The sequence below is a fragment of the Argopecten irradians genome, chromosome 2 (genome assembly GCF_041381155.1).
Source record: "Argopecten irradians isolate NY chromosome 2, Ai_NY, whole genome shotgun sequence".
NCBI classification, from domain to species: Eukaryota; Metazoa; Mollusca; class Bivalvia; order Pectinida; family Pectinidae; genus Argopecten; species Argopecten irradians.
Genome location: NC_091135.1, coordinates 59755856 through 59779333, shown reverse-complemented (window position 1 = coordinate 59779333; position 23478 = coordinate 59755856). Strand labels below are relative to the sequence as shown.

Genomic DNA, 23478 nt, shown 5'->3' with positions numbered 1-23478 from the left:
CCAGGCAGCCATCTTTGATTTTGGCAGTTGAAGTTTGTTATCGATATTTCTTGAGAACTACTGAAGGGATTTTGTTCAAACTTCACATGAAGGTTACCCTTGGTCCTTAGTTGTGCCATACAGATTTTGAGGCTGATCGGAAAAACAAGATGGCCGCCAGGCAGACATCTTTGATTTTGGCAGTTGAAGTTTGTTATCGATATTTCTTGAGAACTACTGAAGGAATTTTGTTCAAACTTCACATGGAGGTTACCCTTGGTCCCTAGTTGTGCCATACAGATTTTGAGGCTGATCGGAAAAACAAGATGGCCGCTAGGCAACCATCTTTGATTTTGGCAGTTGAAGTTTGTTATCGATATTTCTAGAGGACTACTGAAGGGATTTTGTTCAAACTTCACATGGAGGGTACCCTTGGTCCCTATTTGTGCCATACAGATTTTGAGGCTGATCGGAAAAACAAGATGGCCGCCAGGCAGCCATCTTTGATTTTGGCAGTTGAAGTTTGTTATCGATATTTCTTGAGAACTACTGAAGGAGTTTTGTTCAAACTTCACATGGAGGTTACCCTTGGTCCCTATTTGTGCCATACAGATTTTGATAGTTAAGGTTTGATATCCCTATTTCTCAAAAAGTGCTGAAGGGATCTTTCTCAAATTTCATATGTAGGGACCTAGTTGTGCATATTGCATTTTGGGACCGATTGGTCAACAAGATGGCCGCCAGGCAGCCATCTTGGATTTTGTTATTCAAAGTTTGTTATCGCTATTTCTCAGAAAGTACTGAAGGGATCTGACTCAAAATTTATATGTAGGTTCCCCTAGGGCCCTAGTTGTGCATATTGTGATTAGGGACCGATCGGTCAACAAAATTGCTGCCAGGCAGCCATCTTGGATTTTTATATTCAAAGTTTGTTATCGCTATTTCTCAGAAAGAATTAAATGGATCTTTCTCAGATTTCACATGTAGGTTGCCCTAGGGCCCTAGTTGTGCATATTTTGATTTGGGACCGATTGATCAACAAGATGGCCGCCAAGGAGTCATCTTGGATTTTGATAGTTGAAGTTTGTTACCGCTATTTCTCAAAAGGTACTGAAGCGATCTGTCTCAAATTTTATATGTAGTATGTTTAAAAAAGTTTAAAAAGTAGAGAAAAGATCCATCTTTCCTTTGTCAGATACAGATCATTCTTTGGTGGGCGCCAAGATCCCTCTGGGATCTCTTGTTGTTATTGTTGTTTCAAAAGATTTATAGATTTTATTAATCTGTGTCACTACTAGTTCAGTAGATATACCATTCCTAAGAGGGCTGCTATCTGCGTCACTACTAGTTCAGTAGATATACCATTCCTGAGAGGACTGTGTCACTACTAGTTCTGAAGATATACCATTCCTCAGAGGTCTGATATCTGTGTCACTACTAGTACAGTTGAAATACCATTCCTCAGAGGGCTGCTATCTGTATCATTCCTGAGAGGGCTGTTTCAGCAATGCATATGATAGGTGGAAAGGATCACGGGTTAGAAATATCGAGAAATTTAAAAGGTCATGTAGACAAGTTGTGAATGAGAATTCAGGTGCGAGTCATGCACGTGTACGAATATGTATGACAGTATAAGAATACAGTTATGCTATTAGAGATCGTTTTGTACTTTACCAGTTACACGTACATGTACTGGCGAGAGTGTGAATATCAACGACCCTCGTAGATAAGATAAGATTTATATATACCTACAATGGCGTAAGTGGTTTGGTAATTGGAGCTATGTATCTGTACCTGCTAGTCGCCTGTCTGGTTGTAAGAGGGGGTTTGGCCAATATCTCGGGCCAGCACCCAGTGTCTGGCACGTGTTTCTGTCTTACTACCTCCAACGTTAACGCTCACTCGGGACGTAAGTACGCTACTGCGATTGCCTTTTCCTAATTTACTAATATAATATTGTGATGTAGAATGAAACTTGGTAGGCGGAATATCGCAAATCGCTTTATTTTGCACACAATATATGCGACACTAAAAATCGAGAGAAAAACATATTCGTGGTAAAGACAAACAAGACATAACAATGCGCCACAATTAGCAAATGGCTTTATAGCTAGCCATGACAATACAAAGGTAAGGTCATTGTGATATGTTGGTTCTAGAGTATGGACGATCACTATTCGTATACAAAGTATTTCGTCAATATCAGTAATGCTAGTATATATAGCATATTTATGGTATGTTTCATAAAAACACAATTTCAGATCATCTACAGTGCGTGAAATGAAATTTGATGGCGCACACAAAGTGAAATATGATTTTCGTGTATTCATGGAACACACTCGCAAAGGAGAGTGGGGCTGTGGTTTTTAAATTGTATTTGAAATGTAAACAAAATGGAATCTATTTTCGTGATTCAACAACACCTACCAATCCTAATGATAGATATTGAGGTCATGATAAGCCATACATGTCTTGTGCCATCTTAGCTGGCCAAGGCTTCTGATAACGTCAATATTATGATTTGAAGCCTAGCGAAGATGTAGTCTGGTTCTGCGAAGATGGTCTTGTGCTTGATCACGTACAAGTAAGTCATGTAAACAAAGTACATGTATACTATACAGCGTTTGTAATTGATATCGTAAGCTTGTTCGATTGCACATGTTTTAACTGTCTTCCCCGGCAGCTGGCCTCCATGAGCCGGTACATGCGTCCTTGTCAGTGAACCATTGCTACAAGTTCCATGGCGGAATCCTTACAAAAGACGATTACGTTTGGTACCAGCTTCAAAACGTCAACAGAGAGGTAATATGACCAAATACATCGCTAACTGCAGTTAAAATCACGGCATTTAGAAAATAACTGCAAAATCAAAACATTAGCTCTCAGAGCAGTTTAATACATTTAATCAAATTTCTCTACCATCCCCAATATTCCAAGGGTTGTTATCACTGTCGTAATATCCAACGCAGGAATATGTCATAGTAAAACTAAAGGCAGATCAGGAGAAAAAAACTGACCAAAACTGGCTTGCAGAGGACTTCCTTCTTTGAATATTTACTGAGAGCGACGCTCAACTGCTAAGCCAAACGATGTACCGTTATTTGATTCTCTTTGTGACAGCAAAGAACTAATCTATCTCTTACAACTATTGTCGCACACAGAGTCTTCATATTTTGCTATGCCATGCAACTGTCCATGGGTGGATATAATGTCAGTGCTAGTTATCCCTGAATATCGAGGGTGTCTGTACATCACTCGGTAGCGTTTGATCTAAATAAATAGAAATATCATATATGAATTGTTTGAAAGCATCTCGGTCTTGATTGTTTGTCTCCAGTTCAATCAATACTTAGGTTACTATTTCTTTTTCAAGCCAAAATTACTCCGTTTGGTATTTGGTTAGTTCAGCCAGATTATCAAAAGGACTGTAATGTTGTCACGGATTATCAAAAGATTTCTGTCTTTGTAGAACCTTTGGGTTGCAGGGAATTATCTAAACATCGCGTCTGATGTTTCTTTATGTAATGGTAAGCACATTGTTTCCATGTCCAATGACAATAAATATTAGTCTTTATGGAAGGAAGTTATTATCTTATGTTCTTTGGTGTTTACTTGACTGATCTTTTTGAAGTAAATGTTAAATGGACCAAAACTATTGCGTAAGTTTTTGAATTTATGAATAGTTCTCGAGTAATGCAAAAGTTTGATAAAGAAAACGAATCCTGGAATTTATCTAAGTCATTTTAATACAATGTTAGTATTACGGAATCGCATTACAATTATAGAAATATACTTTGTTACCGTTTTACAGCTGGAGCCTCTGCATGTTCCGACCCAACTGCTAAAAATCTGGCATGCGAAATTCTACAACTTCACAATGCAGGGCGAATAACTTTGTGGGATCGTCATCCATCTGGTAACCATGACAACGCTTATGCCTATAACAATATCCGGGATACATGTAGAGGATTAGGAGCCTCTAGGTCAAGGTATGGTCTTACATGTCGTAATAATGGTATTTGGTAAAAGATTGGGGTTTTCAGCAAAAATAATACCCGTAGACTTAATGTACTTTCAAAAATGACGGAGAAATTGGTCGACACTGTCACCTCTTTGGTAAGCGCGTTCAGTGTTTCCTAACATGCCGTTTGGTTTGGCGGTAACGCCTTGGTGGGTTCATTGTAATTCATAGGAATAAACTTGTAAATTTATGTATTTATATATTTGCTTTGTCGAGTTTAAATTTTAATAATAGTTTTGTAATTACTTTGTGTTATTTTTCAGTTATTACTGCAATCTATGCGGAACCAATACACCTGGGGGACACGTGTGCCTCAGTAGGACTCTGTTACAATTTATTTACGATCTAGGTAAAGCAGGAAGCATGCATGTAAGTGGATTCTTCATGACGACAGAAATAAAATGAATTCTAATTCTAATTACGTTGATAAAATATACATCAAAATGTTGTGATAGTAACATGTAGTGTATAAATTTGTACGAGTTTTTACATCAAATGTAGGCATTCTGACATGAACCCTTGCACAGTAAATACCATTAAAGGATTTGTGCAGCCAAATTTTTTTTTTTTGATAATACGTCAGGATATTGCTTAGGATGAATGAAAAATTAAGTCCCACCTAACAAATCGCCTAGCTTTTAGCGCTATCGGTTGGTTTTGGTCGTGATTTACGGGTAGTGTCGACTACGGTTCAGAGATAATGAGCTAGGTGGTCACGTGGTCGTGTGATGTCAGAGTAGTCCGCGGCTACACAAGGTAAGCGAAGTACTATACATGCATACAGCATATATACGTATACGTTAGATCTACGATTTGAGTTTTTCTAGTAAATGGTTATTCTGGCTTTATGATGTAGGTATTTATGAATATATCTAGAATACGTGTTTTTATTTCAAACTTCTGCTATAACGATGCAAACACGGGACAGTTTTTGAGTAAAAATAAAATGTGGACGGTTATCAGTTATGTGATATTGGAGTAACAGTACCGAACTTATACCGAAATAATATGTATATCTTTATTGTTGCCTTTGAAACTTTATCCATAACGTTTACTAAAAAGCAGAAATACATCAATGGTATTTCTGATATATGTTCCTAAATTACAGTTTAAGTGTAAATTCAAATTTATTATTTAAAAAGTATACTAAATCCTTAAAATAGTCGATTCATTATCGACCGTTTTGTATATCATACCGAGATTTAATAGTATGATATATGAAAATTTATCTTATAATCCAAAAAGTAACGACGTAAAGTGTTCAAATGAAAATTGAAATTACTTGTATACAGGCTTTATAAATAGATATTATATTATGTACTTTTTTAAAAATATACTAAGTGATATTTAAATAAGTATATTTAGCGTGATAATGTTGTAGCCCTTCTTGTATGACTACACATGTACATTTAGATTCGAAACGGTGAAAATACATCCTCATAATTTTTACTGATACCTTAGAAATTACGGAAGATTGCTATATGCCACGATTCCGTAATTACAGTACTAGAGTGGATTAATTTTTAAGGTTAAACCTGTAGTTGAAATAGTTCTTAAAACCATTTTTGTTTTACCTATGTACGACATATATATGTGTGTGTGTATGTAATATATATTCCTAGGTATGATCAGGTATATTTATTTCCATTTGCTTTTACATCTTCATTTTAAAATTGGAGGTGACAATAAAAAACCTAGAGCATAGATGTACGGGGTTTCCATAATTCAAATCACGATCCAATCAACGGATGTCCTAACCTGATTGACAGTAAGACAATAGCAAATACCCGATATAGTCCACCGAACAGCAAATTGCCCGCGGCCAGGTAATTACAGGTGAGCTCGATGAATGGTACAGGTAAACAACATCCTGGTCAAGGTATTACATAACCATCAAACCAAAGGCATGGCTAATTATATATCTATAATAAGGTTTTGAACAGAAAGAAAACTTTGCTTATTAGACCATTATTTGTCAAAGTGATCTTTTTTTTTTTTTTTGTTACTTTGTGTAGATGATATTATTTTAAATCTACGTACTTAACACACTGTTATCTTATTGCTAATCAATATATAAGGCTGGTTTATAAAAAGTTTTCTTGGAGTATATTGTAGCATATTTCAAATCTTAGAGATAAAATACTCATTATATCTTTGATACTCCAGTGGTTAATATCAGGACTGTAACATTGGTTCGGTGTACCATTTTTGTAACTGCTTGTGTGAAGTAATATTTGAGTAATAAATATGGCGGACCACTGAACTGTTGTTGTTTGATGTGTAGGAACACAATACGTCCACACTGACAGTAGAACACGAAACATGGTGTCAGAATGGTTTTCGATGGTAAGGTGAGTGACACTACTATCGTAAAAATCGATCGTGAGCCCAGGAAGATAATCGACATGGAGGCACGGAGCGTTGTAAACATGAGGTGCCCAGACCATGCGGTTCCCGCCAAATTTCACCGAGGACTATGAGGCCGGACAACGTGAATAAACTTTGAATCTGTATAAACTTTTGTGAAAACAAACTTGTTTTAAGATGTCAATGGTTAATCAAAACGTTGGTGGAAGCGCCGAGGCCCCACAAGGTACTGAAGGTGGTGCAAGTCAAGTCCAACCGTTGTTAATTCATGTCCCGTCAAACTTACCTTTTCCAACAAAACTAGAAATGAAGGGTAATTTATCTGTGAACTGGAAGAAATTTCAGCGAGTATGGGACAACTATGAAGTTGCCACAGGACTCATAAACAAATCAAAGAAGCTAAGAAATGCTACATTATTGACATGTATAGGTGCTGAAGCACTCCAAGTCTATGATGGTCTAACATTTGAATCCGCAGAAGATAAAGATGACATTGAAAAGGTGTTAAAGAAATTTGAAGACTTCTGTGTTGGTCAAACAAATGACATCTATGAAAGATACATGTTCAACAAAAGGGAGCAAGGTAAACATGAGTCTATTGATGAAGATGTCCCGCACTCCGATCCCTGGCTAAAACCTGCAAGTACGATACGCTTGAGGATGAAATGATACGCGACAGAATCGTAATAGGTCTTGAAAACAACGGTACGAGAAAGAAACTACTCCAAGAGAGAAAACTGGACTTAAAAAAATGTATTGACATTTGCCGGACTAATGAAAAGATTACTGTCCAAATGAAAGAAATGAATGAGGAAGTACATTATATGAAGCGTAAAACAGCTCCACATAAGTCCGAACAGAAATATGACCGATCCAGCGACGCGACGTGTAATTCGTGTGGTCGAAAACACGACAGGAAGAGGGAAAGTTGCCCTGCATATGGACGTAAATGCCGAAAATGTGGTGATAAAGGACATTTTGAGGTAAAATGTAAAGGCGAGCGTAAGCCTGAACGTCCAAGAAAACACAAACCGCGTGGAGGAGGTCATCGACGCGTGCACTATGTAAGTGACGAATCAGAGGAAAGCGATTATATGTTCTCTCTGTTGAAGAAGTAAATGCACTAGGTGTGAAACCTAAGCGAATCAATGCATTGTTGAAGATCAACAAGAAAAACATTGAGTTCCAACTAGATAGTGGTTCATCAGTTAATGTCCTACCAGCCCGCGTGTATGCACGTGCATGTCATGATCGTCAATTTAAGAAACTGAAAAGCTATAACAGAAAGCTACAGATGTTCAACAAAACCACAACTAAACCTGTTGGAAAGAGAACATTGGAAACCATCAATCCGAGAACAAAGGAGAAATATATGGTTGAATATGTGATCGTACAGGGAGATGTTCACCCTATCCTAGGGTCAGCTGACACACAGGAAATGGATTTGATCAGAATTCAATCCCATAACATACAGAAGAGAAATGTGGGTGATGATGTCGTAAACCTGGTCGATACGAAGGAAATAAGTATCAGTGACCTTGATAAAACAGGTGTGTTTGAAGGTGAAGGTTGTTTGCCAGGAGAACTTCATTTAGAAATTGATGAAACTGTTAAACCGACGAAAATACCAGTGAGAAAACTACCTGTAGCAACAAAACCAAAGGTCAAGGACGAATTGGACCGTTTGGTGAAAAAGGACGTGCTCGAACGTGTCACAGTTCCGACAGATTGGATTTCGTCGTTAGTCGTTGTTACAAAACCGTCAGGAAAAATCAGATTGTGTATAGACCCTCAACCGTTAAACAAAGCGCTCAAACGAAATGACTACTCGATGCCAGTATTGGATGATGTGTTGCCAGACTTAGCTAACGCCAAGGTATTCACTGTGGCAGATGCAAAAAATGGCTTCTGGCATGTTAAACTCGATGAAGCGAGTAGTTTGTTAACAACGTTTGGGACCCCTTTCGGAAGATTTCGTTGGAAAAGAATGCCTTTTGGCATATCGGTGGCACCCGAGGAATTCCAGCGAAGAATCGATGAGTGTTTGGAAGGTTTGACTGGTGTCAAGGCCATACACGATGATATATTGATTTACGGTTCAGGAGAGAAGGATGAGGATGCGTTGACAGATCATGAGATCAACTTGAAAGCGTTCATCCAAAGGTGTAACGAGCAGAATCTTAAGCTCAACAGAGACAAACTGAAGTTAAGACTATCGCGAGTAGCGTATATGGGACACATAATCTCGAGAGAAGGTTTACAAATCGACCCCGAAAAAACGCGAGCGATTAAAGAAATGCCTAAACCAGCAAACAAAGGGGATGTGCAAAGATTGCTGGGAATGACGAACTATGTCCAGAAATTCACTCCAAACATGTCCGAAATCACAACACCTCTAAGACACTTAATCAGAAATGATACCGAGTTTGTATGGGATTGTGAACATGACACAGCATTTGAAAAAGTGAAAAACGCACTAACAGCAGCTCCAGTGTTAAAATTCTTTGATCCGTCAAAGGATACCGTCTTACAATGCGATGCGTCTCAGACAGGGTTAGGTGCATGTCTAATGCAGGATGGACACCCGATATGTTATGCTTCGAGGTCCTTGACTAAGACGGAAGAGCGTTATGCTCAAATCGAAAAGGAACTGTTGGCTGTGGTGTTCGGAGTAGAGAGGTTTGAGACATATACCTATGGACGTAAAGTTTTAGTAGAATCGGACCATAAGCCGCTGGAGATTATCTGTAGAAAAAATCTCCTGAGTGCTCCAAAGCGACTCCAGAGAATGTTACTTCGGTTGCAGAAATTCAATCTTGAAATTCAGTACAGACCGGGTCCGACAATGTACATGGCCGACGCGCTCAGTAGAGCATATCTCAAGGAAAACAGTGAAAATCGGTCTGAAACCGAGCGCGAGACTGAATACATCAATGTGATACTACCAATCACAGAGTCGAGATACGCCAGGCTGCAAGCCGCTACAGAATCCGACGAGGTACTCAGGCAACTCAAAACGGTAATTCTCCAAGGATGGCCGGATACTAAAGACACCCTTAATAACAAGCTTCATGTCTACTTTACATTCCGCGATGAACTTGTCGTTCAGAATGGTCTAGTTTTCAAAGGTGACCGAGTAGTTGTGCCGGAGAGTGAGAGAGAAAATATCATTGAGGCAGCACACTCGCACCTAGGAATACAGGGATGCATTCGGAGAATGAGAGAATCTTTGTATTCGCCAGGAATGTATAAAGACGTGGAGAACTTTGTCAGTAAATGTGAGATATGTAACTCAAGATGTATCGATCAGCCGAAAGAACCGTTAATAAGCCACGAGGTACCTGACAGACCTTGGTCAAAGCTAGGTTGTGATCTCTTTGACCTAAATCAGAAAGCCTACTTGGTGACAGTAGACTATTTTTCCGATTACTTCGAGATAGACAGGTTGTTCGACAAAACTGGTAAAGAGGTAATTGGAAAATTGAAGGCGCACTTCGCGAGACATGGGATACCAGATGTTATCTTTTCCGACAACGGACCGCCGTTTCAGAGTCATGAATTTGACAAATTTGCTGAAAGTTACGATTTTGAGCACATTACCAGCTCACCGGCGTACCCACAGTCAAACGGAAGAGTTGAAAACGCTGTAAAAACGTCTAAACGAATCATGGAGAAATCTATCCGTGACGCTAAAGACCCATTTCTAGCTCTACTAGACTGGAGAAATACGCCACGTGAAGGAGTGAACTATTCACCGTCACAACGTCTATTCGGTCGAAGGACAAAAAACTTTGTTACCAACATCAACGAAATTGTTAGAACCACAGTCGTTGAATTCAAAGGACGTAAAAGACAAAATAACACAAAGGAAAGAAAAACAGCAGAATAACTACAATCACGGTGTGAAAGAACTAGGTATTTTGAAAGGAGGAGATGTGGTTAGGATAAAACCAGTGGGTAGATCTAAGCTATGGACAAAAGCCGTAGTTACAGACCAAACCGACATAAGATCATATAACGTGAGAACAGAGGATGGAAGGGAATACAGACGTAATCGTCGTCACCTCAGAAAGACCCAGGAAAAATGGAAGCCTGTTAGTACACCAGTTATTCTAGGTTCAGATACTGATAGTTCAAAACCAGTTGTTGAAACTCCATCAGAAAGTGTAAATGTCGCACCAGACAAACAAATGGAACTGGTTACACGAGAGACACGAGACACTTCTCCAAAACCATCACAAATCCCTGTGAGAGTTCCTAGTCCGACCCCAAGTACACCTGTGACGACAAGAGTTGGAAGACGTGTTGAGAAACCGAAACATCTGCAAGATTTCGTGTGCCAGATTAGTGTGCATTAGTTTATATGTTCTTTTAGTCATGTTTGACTAGTTCAAAGTGTTTTCCTAGTTAAATCAGTTGATTGATATTAGTTAAAAGTGTTTACAGACTTTAAAGTGGACATGGCCAATTGAGAACTGAAAGATTATTTTAGAAATAATAATGTTAACGTTTAAATATGTAATTGCTTAGAAATTTATTGGAACAATAATTAATATATTTAGTTTCATCCATAGTGAAGAAAGTTAAGCACACATGGACTCAATTACATATTGATAAAGTTTATTTTATTCCCCATATCATATCTATGGACAGTTAAATATAATATCTAAAGAAAGGGGGATGTGTCGTAGGTTCGTTTGAAGCACTGTAACATTGGTTCGGTGTACCATTTTTGTAACTGCTTGTGTGAAGTAATAATTGAGTAATAAATATGGCGGACCACTGAACTGTTGTTGTTTGATGTGTAGGAACACAATACGTCCACACTGACAGTAGAACACGAAACATTTGATACTCCAGTGGTTAATATCAGGACTAAGGTTTTTAACAGAAAGAAAACTTTGCTTATTAGAGCATTATTTGTCAAAGTGATCATTATTATTTTTCTTTTTTTTTTGTTACTTTGTGTAGATGATATTATCTTAAATCTACGTACTTAACACACTTTTACCTTATTGCTAATCAATGTATAAGGTTGGTTTATAAAAAGTTTTCTTGGAGTATATTGTAACATATTTCAAATCTTAGAGATAAAATACCAAAAAGTTGTTGTGCAATACTTTCAGATGCATCAGTTTCTCTCATACAATTTTCTCCAGTTTTATTAACGATTGCATTACTGTTGTTTGTCAGATGAATAAGAGAGCGTATCCTCGATACTGCAGGGGTTACCTTCACTCGTTATATCCTCGATACTGCAGGGGTTACCTTCACTCGTTATATCCTCGATACTCCAGGGGTTACCTTCACTCATTATATCCTCGATACTCCAAGGGTTACCTTCACTCGTTATATCCTCGGTACTCCAGGGGTTACCTTCACTCGTTATATCCTCGATACTCCAGGGCTTAAATTCACTCGTTTTATCCTCGATACTCCAGGGGTTACCTTCACTCGTTTTATCCTCGATACTCCAGGGGTTACCGTCACTCATTATATCCTCGAACCCAAGGGGTTACCTTCACTCGTTATATCCTCGATACTCCAGGGGTTACCTTTACTCGTTATATCCTCGATACTTCAGGGGTTACCTTCATTCGTTATATCCTCGATACTCCAGGGGTTACCTTCACTCATTATACCTCGATACTCCAGGGGTTACCTTCACGATATATCCTCGATACTCCAGGGGTTACCTTCACTCGTTATATCCTCGATACTCCAGGGCTTAAATTCACTCGTTTTATCCTCGATACTCCAGGGGTTACCTTCACTCGTTTTATCCTCGATACTCCAGGGGTTACCGTCACTCATTATATCCTTGAAGCCAAGGGGTTACCTTCACTCATTATATCCTTGAAGCCAAGGGGTTACCTTCACTCGTTATATCCTCGATACTGCAGGGGTTACCTTCACTCGTTATATCCTCGATACTGCAGGGGTTACCTTCACTCGTTATATCCTCGATACTGCAGGGGTTACCTTCACTCGTTATATCCTCGATACTGCAGGGGTCACCTTCACTCGTTATATCCTCGAACCCAAGGGGTTACCTTCACTCGTTATATCATCGATACTCCAGGGGTTACATTCACTCGTTATATCCTCGATACTGCAGGGGTAACCTTTCACTCGTTATATCCTCGATACTCCAAGGGTTACCTTTCACTCGTTATATTCTCGATACTCCAGGGGTTACCTTTCACGCGTTATATCTTCGATACTCTAGGGGTTACCGTCACTCGTTATATCCACCCCTGGGTCACCCTCAATTCTCCAGGGGTTACCTTCACTCGTAATAACCTCGATACTCCAGGGGTTACCGTCACTCGTTATATCCTCGATACTCCAGGGGTTACCTTCACTCATTATATCCTCGATACTTCAGGGGTTACCTTCACTCGTTATATCCTCGATACTCCAGGGGTTACCTTCACTCGTTATATCCTCGATACTCCAGGGGTTACCTTTCACTCGTTATATCCTCGATACTCCAGGGGTTACCTTTCACTCGTTATATCCTCGATACTCCAGGGGTTACCGTCACTCGTTATATCCACCCCTGGGTCACCCTCGATACTCAAGGGGTTACCTTCACTCGTTATATCCTCGATACTCCAGGGGTTACCGTCACTCGTAATATCCACCCCTGGGTCACCCTCAATACTCCAGGGGTTACCTTCACTCGTTATATCCTCGATACTCCAGGGGTTACCTTCATTCGTCATATCCTCGATACTCCAGGGGTTACCTTTCACTCGTTATATCCTCGATACTCCAGGGCTTAAATTCACTCGTTATATTCTCGATACTCCAGGGGTTACCTTTCACGCGTTATATCCTCGATACTCCAAGGGTTACCGTCACTCGTTATATCCTCGATACTCCAGGGGTTACCTTCACTCGTTATATCCTCGATACTCCAGGGGTTACCTTTCACTCGTTATATCCTCGATACTCCAGGGGTTACCTTTCACTCGTTATATCCTCGATACTCCAGGGGTTACCGTCACTCGTTATATCCACCCCTGTGTCACCGTCGATACTCAAGGGGTTACCTTCACTCGTTATATCCTCGATACTCCAGGGGTTACTGTCACTCGAAATATCCACCCCTGGGTCACCCTCGATACTCCAGGGGTTACCTTCTCTCGTTATATCCTCGATACTCCAGGGGTTACCTTCATTCGTCATATCCTCGATACTCCAGGGGTTACCTTTCACTCGTTATATCCTCGATACTCCAAGAGTTACCTTTCACTCGTTATATTCTCGATACTCCAGGGGTTACCTTTCACGCGTTATATCCTCGATACTCCAAGGGTTACCGTCACTCGTTATATCCTCGATACTCCAGGGGTTACCTTCACTCATTATATCCTCTATACTCCAGGGGTTACCTTTCATTCGTTATATCCTTGATACTGCAGGGGTTACCTTCACTCGTTATATCCTCGATACTGCAGGGATTACCTTCACTCGTTATATCCTCGATACTGCAGGGGTTACCTTCATTCGTTATATTCTCGATACTCCAGGGGTTACCTTTCATTCGTTATATCCTCGATACTCCAGGGGTTACCCACACTCGTTATATCCTCGATACTCCAGGGGTTACCTTCACTCGTCATATCCTCGATACTCCAGGGGTTACATTTCACTCGTTATATCCTCGATACTCCAAGAGTTACCTTTCACTCGTTATATTCTCGATACTCCAGGGGTTACCTTTCATGCGTTATATCCTCGATACTCCAGGGGTTACCTTTCATGCGTTATATCCTCGATACTCCAGGGGTTACCGTCACTCGTTATATTCACCCCTGGGTCACCCTAGATACTCCAGGGGTTACCTTCACTCGTTATATCCTCGATACTCCAAGGGTTACCTTCACTCATTATATCTACTCCTGAACTGTATCACAGTAAAACTGAAAGCAACATAAGACGCAGGTAATTTGAGCTGAATTACGTCCTTTGATGTATATAAAAAGAATCGACTAACAGTGCACTGTCGTTGACTGTGTGGCTTTGAAGTCGGGCTGTGTTCTCTCTGTAATCTTGAAAGGAAGTCTCTGCAAGCCTGTGATCCAGTTTTACTATAGGATAGTCCAGGGATTGATATAGTGACCCCTGGAGCATCGAGGATGGAGGTATCGGGAGCGTGTTATTAACTATCACATATTGCTATTGTTTGACAGGTGAATGAGATAGCGGGAGCGTGTTATTAACTATCACATATTGCTATTGTTTGACAGGTGAATGAGATATCGGGAGCCTGTTATTAACTGTCACATATTGCTATTGTTTGACAGGTGAATGAGATAGCGGGAGCGTGTTATTAACTATCACATATTGCTATTGTTTGACAGGTGAATGAGATATCGGGAGCCTGTTATTAACTGTCACATATTGCTATTGTTTGACAGGTAAATGAGATGGCGGGAGCGTGTTATTAACTATCACATATTGCTATTGTTTGACAGGCGAATGAGATAGCTGGAGCGTGTTATTAACTATCACATATTGCTATTGTTTGACAGGTAAATGAGATAGCGGGAGCGTGTTATTAACTGTCACATATTGCTATTGTTTGACAGGTGAATGAGATATAGGGAGCCTGTTATTAACTATCACATCTTGCTATCGTTTACCAGGTAAATGAGATAGCGGGAGCCTGTTATTAACTGTAACATATTGCTATTGTTTGACAGGTGAATGAGATAGCGGGAGCGTGTTATTAACTATCACATATTGCTATTGTTTGACAGGTGAATGAGATAGTGGGAGTCTGTTATTAACTATCACATATTGCTATTGTTTGACAGGTGAATGAGATAGCGGGAGCGTGTTATTAACTATCACATATTGCTATTGTTTGACAGATGAATGAGATAGCGGGAGCGTGTTATTAACTATCCAGATTGCTATTGTTTGACAGGTAAATGAGATAGCTTGAGCCTGTTATTAACTATCACATCTTGCTATCGTTTACCAGGTAAATGAGATAGCGGGAGCGTGTTATTAACTATCACATATTGCTATTGTTTGACAGGTGAATGAGATAGCGGGAGCTTGTTATTAAATATCACATATTGCTATTGTTTGACAGGTGAATGAGATAGCGGGAGCCTGTTATTAACTATCACATACTGCTATTGTTTGACAAATGAATGAGATAGCGGGAGCGTGTTATTAACTATCCAGATTGCTATTGTTTGACAGGTAAATGAGATAGCGGGAACCTGTTATTAACTATAACATATTGCTGTCGTTTACCAGGTAAATGAGATAGCGGGAACCTGTTATTAACTATCACATATTGCTATTGTTTGACAGGTAAATGAGATAGCGGGAGCCTGTTATTAACTATCACATATTGCTATCGTTTGACAGGTGAATGAGACAGCGGGAGCCTGTTATTAACTATCACATATTGCTATCGTTTGACAGGTGAATGAGATAGCGGGAGCCTGTTATTAACTATCACATATTCCTATTGTTTGACAGGTGAATCAGATAGTAGGGAACGTGTTATTAACGATCACATATTGCTATTGTTTGACAGGGGAATCAGATAGTGGTAGCCTGTTTATTAACTATCACATCTTGCTATCGTTTACCAGGTAAATGAGAAGCGGGAGCGTGTTATTAACTATCACATATTGCTATTGTTTGACAGGTAAATGAGATAGCGGGAGCCTGTCATTAACTATCACATATTGCTATTGTTTGACAGGGGAATCAGATAGTGGTAGCCTGTTTATTAACTATCACATCTTGCTATCGTTTACCAGGTAAATGAGATAGCGGGAGCGTGTTATTAACTATCACATATTGCTATTGTTTGACAGGTGAATGAGATAGCGGGAGAGCCTGTTATCAACTATCACATATTGCTATTGTTTGACAGGTGAATGAGATAGCGGGAGCCTGTTATTATCTATCCAGATTGCTATTGTTTGACAGGTGAATGAGATAGTGGGAGTCTGTTATTAACTATCACATATTGCTATTGTTTGACAGGTGAATGAGATAGCGGGAGCCTGTTATTAACTATCACATATTGCTATTGTTTGACAGTTGAATGAGATAGCGGGAGCGTGTTATTATCTATCCAGATTGCTATTGTTTGACAGGTGAATGAGATAGTGGGAGTCTGTTATTAACTATCACATATTGCTATTGTTTGACAGGTGAATGAGATAGCGGGAGCCTGTTATTAACTATCACATATTGCTATTGTTTGACAGGTGAATGAGATATCGGGAGCCTGTTATTAACTATCACATTTTGCTATTGTTTGACAGGTGAATGAGATAGCGGGAACCTGTTATTAACTATCAAACATTGCTATTGTATGACAGGTGAATGAGATAGTTGGAGCCTGTTATTAACTATCACATATTGCTATTGTTTGACAGGTGAATGAGATAGCGGGAGCCTGTTATTAACTATCACATATTGCTATTGTTTGACAGGTGAATGAGATAGTGGGAGCCTGTTATTAACTATCACATTTTGCTATTGTTTGACAGGTGAATGAGATAGCGGGAGCCTGTTATTAACTATCACATTTTGCTATTGTTTGACAGCTGAATGAGATAGCGGGAGCCTGTTATTAACTATAACATATTTCTATTGTTTGACATGTGGATGAGATAGCGGGAACCTGTTATTAACTATCACATATTGCTATTGTTTGACAGGTGAATGAGATAGCGGGAGCTTGTTATTAAATATCACATATTGCTATTGTTTGACAGGTGAATGAGATAGCGGGAGCCTGTTATTAACTATCACATACTGCTATTGTTTGACAAATGAATGAGATAGCGGGAGCGTGTTATTAACTATCACATATTGCTATTGTTTGACAGGTAAATGAGATAGCGGGAACCTGTTATTAACTATCACATATTGCTATTGTTTGACAGGTAAATGAGATAGCGGGAGCCTGTTATTAACTATCACATATTGCTATTGTTTGACAGGTGAATGAGATAGCGGGAGCCTGTTATTAACTATCACATATTGCTATTGTTTGACAGGTAAATGAGATAGCGGGAACCTGTTATTAACTATAACATATTGCTGTCGTTTACCAGGTAAATGAGATAGTGGGAGTCTGTTATTAACTATCACATATTGCTATTGTTTGACAGGTAAATGAGATAGCGGGAGCCTGTTATTAACTATCACATATTGCTATCGTTTGACAGGTGAATGAGACAGCGGGAGCCTGTTATTAACTATCACATATTGCTATCGTTTGACAGGTGAATGAGATAGCGGGAGCCTGTTATTAACTATCACATATTGCTATTGTTTGACAGGTGAATGAGATAGCGGGAGCCTGTTATTAACTATCACATATTCCTATTGTTTGACAGGTGAATCAGATAGTGGGAACGTGTTATTAACGATCACATATTGCTATTGTTTGACAGGGGAATCAGATAGTGGTAGCCTGTTTATTAACTATCACATCTTGCTATCGTTTACCAGGTAAATGAGATAGCGGGAGCGTGTTATTAACTATCACATATTGCTATTGTTTGACAGGTAAATGAGATAGCGGGAGCCTGTTATTAACTATCACATATTGCTATTGTTTGACAGGTGAATGAGATAGCGGGAACCTGTTATTAACTATCAAACATTGCTATTGTATGACAGGTGAATGAGATAGTGGGAGCCTGTTATTAACTATCACATATTGCTATTGTTTGACAGGTGAATGAGATAGCGGGAGCCTGTTATTAACTATCACATATTGCTATTGTTTGACAGGTGAATGAGATAGTGGGAGCCTGTTATTAACTATCACATATTGCTATTGTTTGACAGGTGAATGAGATAGCGGGAGCCTGTTATTAACTATCACATATTGCTATTGTTTGACAGGTGAATGAGATAGCGGGAGCCTGTTATTAACTATAACATATTTCTATTGTTTGACATGTGGATGAGATAGCGGGAACCTGTTATTAACTATCACATATTGCTATTGTTTGACAGGTGAATGAGATAGCGGGAGCTTGTTATTAAATATCACATATTGCTATTGTTTGACAGGTGAATGAGATAGCGGGAGCCTGTTATTAACTATCACATACTGCTATTGTTTGACAAATGAATGAGATAGCGGGAGCGTGTTATTAACTATCCAGATTGCTATTGTTTGATAGGTAAATGAGATAGCTTGAGCCTGTTATTAACTATCACATCTTGCTATTGTTTGACAGGTGAATGAGATAGCGGGAGCGTGTTATTAACTATCACATATTGCTATTGTTTGACAGGTAAATGAGATAGCGGGAACCTGTTATTAACTATCACATATTGCTATTGTTTGACAGGTAAATGAGATAGCGGGAACCTGTTATTAACTATTACATATTGCTGTCGTTTACCAGGTAAATCAGATAGCGGGAACCTGTTATTAACTATCACATATTGCTATTATTTGACAGGTGAATCAGATAGTGGGAACGTGTTATTAACGATCACATATTGCTATCGTTTGACAGGTGAATGAGACAGCGGGAGCCTGTTATTAACTATCACATATTGCTATCGTTTGACAGGTGAATGAGATAGCGGGAGCCTGTTATTAACTATCACATATTGCTATTGTTTGACAGGTGAATGAGATAGCGGGAGCCTGTTATTAACTATCACATATTGCTATTGTTTGACAGGTGAATCAGATAGTGGGACGTGTTATTAACTATCACATATTGCTATTGTTTGACAGGTGAATCAGATAGTGGGAGCCTGTTATTAACTATCACATCTTGCTATCGTTTGACAGGTAATGAGATAGCGGAGCCTGTTATTAACTATCACATATTGCTATTGTTTGACCAGGTAAATGAGATAGCGGGAGCCTGTTATTAACTATCACATATTGCTATTGTTTGACAGGTGAATCAGATAGTGGGAGCCTGTTTATTAACTATCACATATTGCTATTGTTTGACAGGTAAATGAGATAGCGGGAGCCTGTTATTAACTATCACATATTGCTATTGTTTGACAGGTGAATGAGATAGCGGGAGCGGTTATTAACTATCACATATTGCTATTGTTTGACAGGTGAATGAATAGGATAGCGTATCGGGAGCCTGTTAATATAGATAGTGGAGTCTTATAACTATCACTATTTGTTTGACAGGTGAATGAGAAGGGAGCCTGTTATCAACTATCACATATTGCTATTGTTTGACAGTTGAATGAGATAGCGGGAGCGTGTTATTATCTATCCAGATTGCTATTGTTTGACAGGTGAATGAGATAGTGGGAGCTGTTATTAACTATCACATATTGCTATTTTTTGACAGGTGAATGAGATAGCGGGAGCCTGTTATTAACTATCACATATTGCTATTGTTTGACAGGTGAATGAGATATCGGGAGCCTGTTATTAACTATCACATTTTGCTATTGTTTGACAGGTGAATGAGATAGCGGGAACCTGTTATTAACTATCACATATTGCTATTGTTTGACAGGTGAATGAGATAGCGGGAGCGTGTTATTAACTATCACATATTGCTATTTTTTGACAGGTGAATGAGATAGTGGGAGCCTGTTATTAACTATCACATTTTGCTATTGTTTGACAGGTGAATGAGATAGCGGGGAGCCTGTTATTAACTATCACATATTGCTATTGTTTGACAGGTGAATGAGATAGCGGGAGCCTGTTATTAACTATAACATATTTCTATTGTTTGACATGTGGATGAGATAGCGGGAACCTGTTATTAACTATCACATATTGCTATTGTTTGACAGGTGAATGAGATAGCGGGAGCTTGTTATTAAATATCACATATTGCTATTGTTTGACAGGTGAATGAGATAGCGGGAGCCTGTTATTAACTATCACATACTGCTATTGTTTGACAAATGAATGAGATAGCGGGAGCGTGTTATTAACTATCCAGATTGCTATTGTTTGACAGGTAAATGAGATAGCTTGAGCCTGTTATTAACTATCACATCTTGCTATTGTTTGACAGGTGAATGAGATAGCGGGAGCCTGTATTAACTATCACATATTGCTATTGTTTGACAGGTGAATGAGATAGCGGGAGCCTGTTATTAACTATCACATATTGCTATTGTTTGACAGGTAAATGAGATAGCGGGAACCTGTTATTAACTATAACATATTGCTGTCGTTTACCAGGTAAATGAGATAGCGGGAACCTGTTATTAACTATCACATATTGCTATTGTTTGACAGGTAAATGAGATAGCGGGAGCCTGTTATTAACTATCACATATTGCTATCGTTTGACAGGTGAATGAGACAGCGGGAGCCTGTTATTAACTATCACATATTGCTATCGTTTGACAGGTGAATGAGATAGCGGGAGCCTGTTATTAACTATCACATATTGCTATTGTTTGACAGGTGAATGAGATAGCGGGAGCCTGTTATTAACTATCACATATTGCTATTGTTTGACAGGTGAATCAGATAGTGGGAACGTGTTATTAACGATCACATATTGCTATTGTTTGACAGGGGAATCAGATAGTGGTAGCCTGTTTATTAACTATCACATCTTGCTATCGTTTACCAGGTAAATGAGAAGCGGGAGCGTGTTATTAACTATCACATATTGCTATTGTTTGACAGGTGAATGAGATAGCGGGAGCCTGTTATTAACTATCACATATTGCTATTGTTTGACAGGGGAATCAGATAGTGGTAGCCTGTTTATTAACTATCACATCTTGCTATCGTTTACCAGGTAAATGAGATAGCGGGAGCGTGTTATTAACTATCACATATTGCTATTGTTTGACAGGTGAATGAGATAGCGGGAGCCTGTTATCAACTATCACATATTGCTATTGTTTGACAGGTGAATGAGATAGCGGGAGCGTGTTATTATCTATCCAGATTGCTATTGTTTGACAGGTGAATGAGATAGTGGGAGTCTGTTATTAACTATCACATATTGCTATTGTTTGACAGGTGAATGAGATAGCGGGAGCCTGTTATTAACTATCACATATTGCTATTGTTTGACAGGTGAATGAGATAGCGGGAGCGTGTTATTATCTATCCAGATTGCTATTGTTTGACAGGTGAATGAGATAGTGGGAGTCTGTTATTAACTATCACATATTGCTATTGTTTGACAGGTGAATGAGATAGCGGGAGCCTGTTATTAACTATCACATATTGCTATTGTTTGACAGGTGAATGAGATAGCGGGAGCCTGTTATTAACTATCACATTTTGCTATTGTTTGACAGGTGAATGAGATAGCGGGAACCTGTTATTAACTATCAAACATTGCTATTGTATGACAGGTGAATGAGATAGCGGGAGCCTGTTATTAACTATCACATTTTGCTATTGTTTGACAGCTGAATGAGATAGCGGGAGCCTGTTATTAACTATCACATATTGCTATTGTTTGACAGGTGAATGAGATAGCGGGAGCCTGTTATTAACTATCACATATTGCTATTGTTTGACAGGTGAATGAGATAGCGGGAGCCTGTTATTAACTATCACATATTGCTATTGTTTGACAGGTGAATGAGATAGCGGGAGCCTGTTATTAACTATCACATTTTGCTATTGTTTGACAGCTGAATGAGATAGCGGGAGCCTGTTATTAACTATAACATATTTCTATTGTTTGACATGTGGATGAGATAGCGGGAACCTGTTATTAACTATCACATATTGCTATTGTTTGACCGGTAAATGAGATAGTGGGAGCCTGTTATTAACTATCACATATTGCTATTGTTTGACAGGTGAATGAGATAGTGGGAGCCTGTTATTAACTATCACATATTGCTATTATTTGCCAGGTGAATGAGATAGCGGGAGCGTGTCATCACTGTGGTTCATCCCACTATAAGGGTACGGCTGTAGACATCCAAACCAGCTCCAGGAACGCAGAGATCATGGCCAAGTGTAGGTCGATGGGTGGATTCGCACTAGATGAGACCAGTCACATTCATTGTAACTTCTAATAAATTCATTATTTGGTGCAAGGTAGCTTTGGAAATTACCTGCACATGTCATCTGTTTTTTTTGGGTTTTTTTAAGGTGAGCTTTAGCCTGGAACGTCTGTTGACATCCTCGATACTCCAGGGGTTCCGATCACTTGCTATCTCTACACCCCTGGACTGTCTCATAGTGAAATTGAAGGTAGTTCAGCGGAAACCATTTGACCAATCACAGGCTAGCAAAGATTTTCTTTGAAGACTACAGAGAGAGCGACGCCTAACATCAAAGCCACACAGTCAACCACAGTGTACCGTTATACGGCATCAAATGACTAAATTACCGGTTCTGTTGCCTCCAGTTTTACTATGAGAGAGTCCATGGGTGTAGAGATAGCAAGTGATTAGAACCCCTGGAGTATCGAGGATGGTCTGTCGATGACCCGTCCATCACTAGGAAGAGGATTTTTGACTTCCAACATATCGCAACATAGCTATTACCCTTTAGGCCATGGGCTAGGAGGGTCCCACATGCACCCCCCCCCCCCCCCCCCCCCCACACACACACACACCCCAAATACCTCATTTGTCTACTTCGGTTGAAAAATGTCAATGTTATGACTATTTTTCAATTTCTAGTAAAATTCGAGACGGCGGCCATCTTGACGTCATAACCTGAAGTTCATCCCAACTTACGCAATGTTAACATTTTGATTTGTGATCAGTGGGTCATAAGGGTTCAGAAAAATATTGGTTCGGAGGTTTGGATCGGGGGAGGCATGTGGAACCCTCCTAGCCCATGGCCTACTTTGTCACCAGGTTTAGACACCAAAACGATAGCATACATTTTCCTTCGTTTATATGAAAAATGCAACTTTCGTTCAATATCCCGATGAAATTAAGAAAGATGAGAGCAAGGCGTCAGTAAAATCCATTTGTATTGGTATGGCGATTCATGAAGTACTGATAACTATCGGCGATTCTATAATATATCGTATATCTAAGCAGAATCAACTTCATCTAACTAGATAAAACAATCACAATATATATTATATAATTGAGATTTAATACACATATGAATCTTGTACACATGACAAAAACATTGTAACTTAACATTATAA

General features: G+C 39.2%; 1 protein-coding gene across 1 annotated transcript; it reads left to right on the top strand.

Annotated features, from left to right (window-relative positions):
• The first annotated feature begins 1689 nt into the window (after positions 1–1689).
• Positions 1690–22435, top strand: LOC138316099 (uncharacterized). Its single transcript, XM_069257601.1, has 6 exons — positions 1690–1888; positions 2663–2781; positions 3449–3506; positions 3791–3968; positions 4264–4369; positions 22220–22435. Exons 1-6 carry the CDS (start codon positions 1762–1764, stop codon positions 22382–22384), a joined length of 753 nt encoding a protein of 250 aa, XP_069113702.1. The 5' UTR covers positions 1690–1761; the 3' UTR covers positions 22385–22435.
• The last annotated feature ends 1043 nt before the right edge of the window (positions 22436–23478 follow it).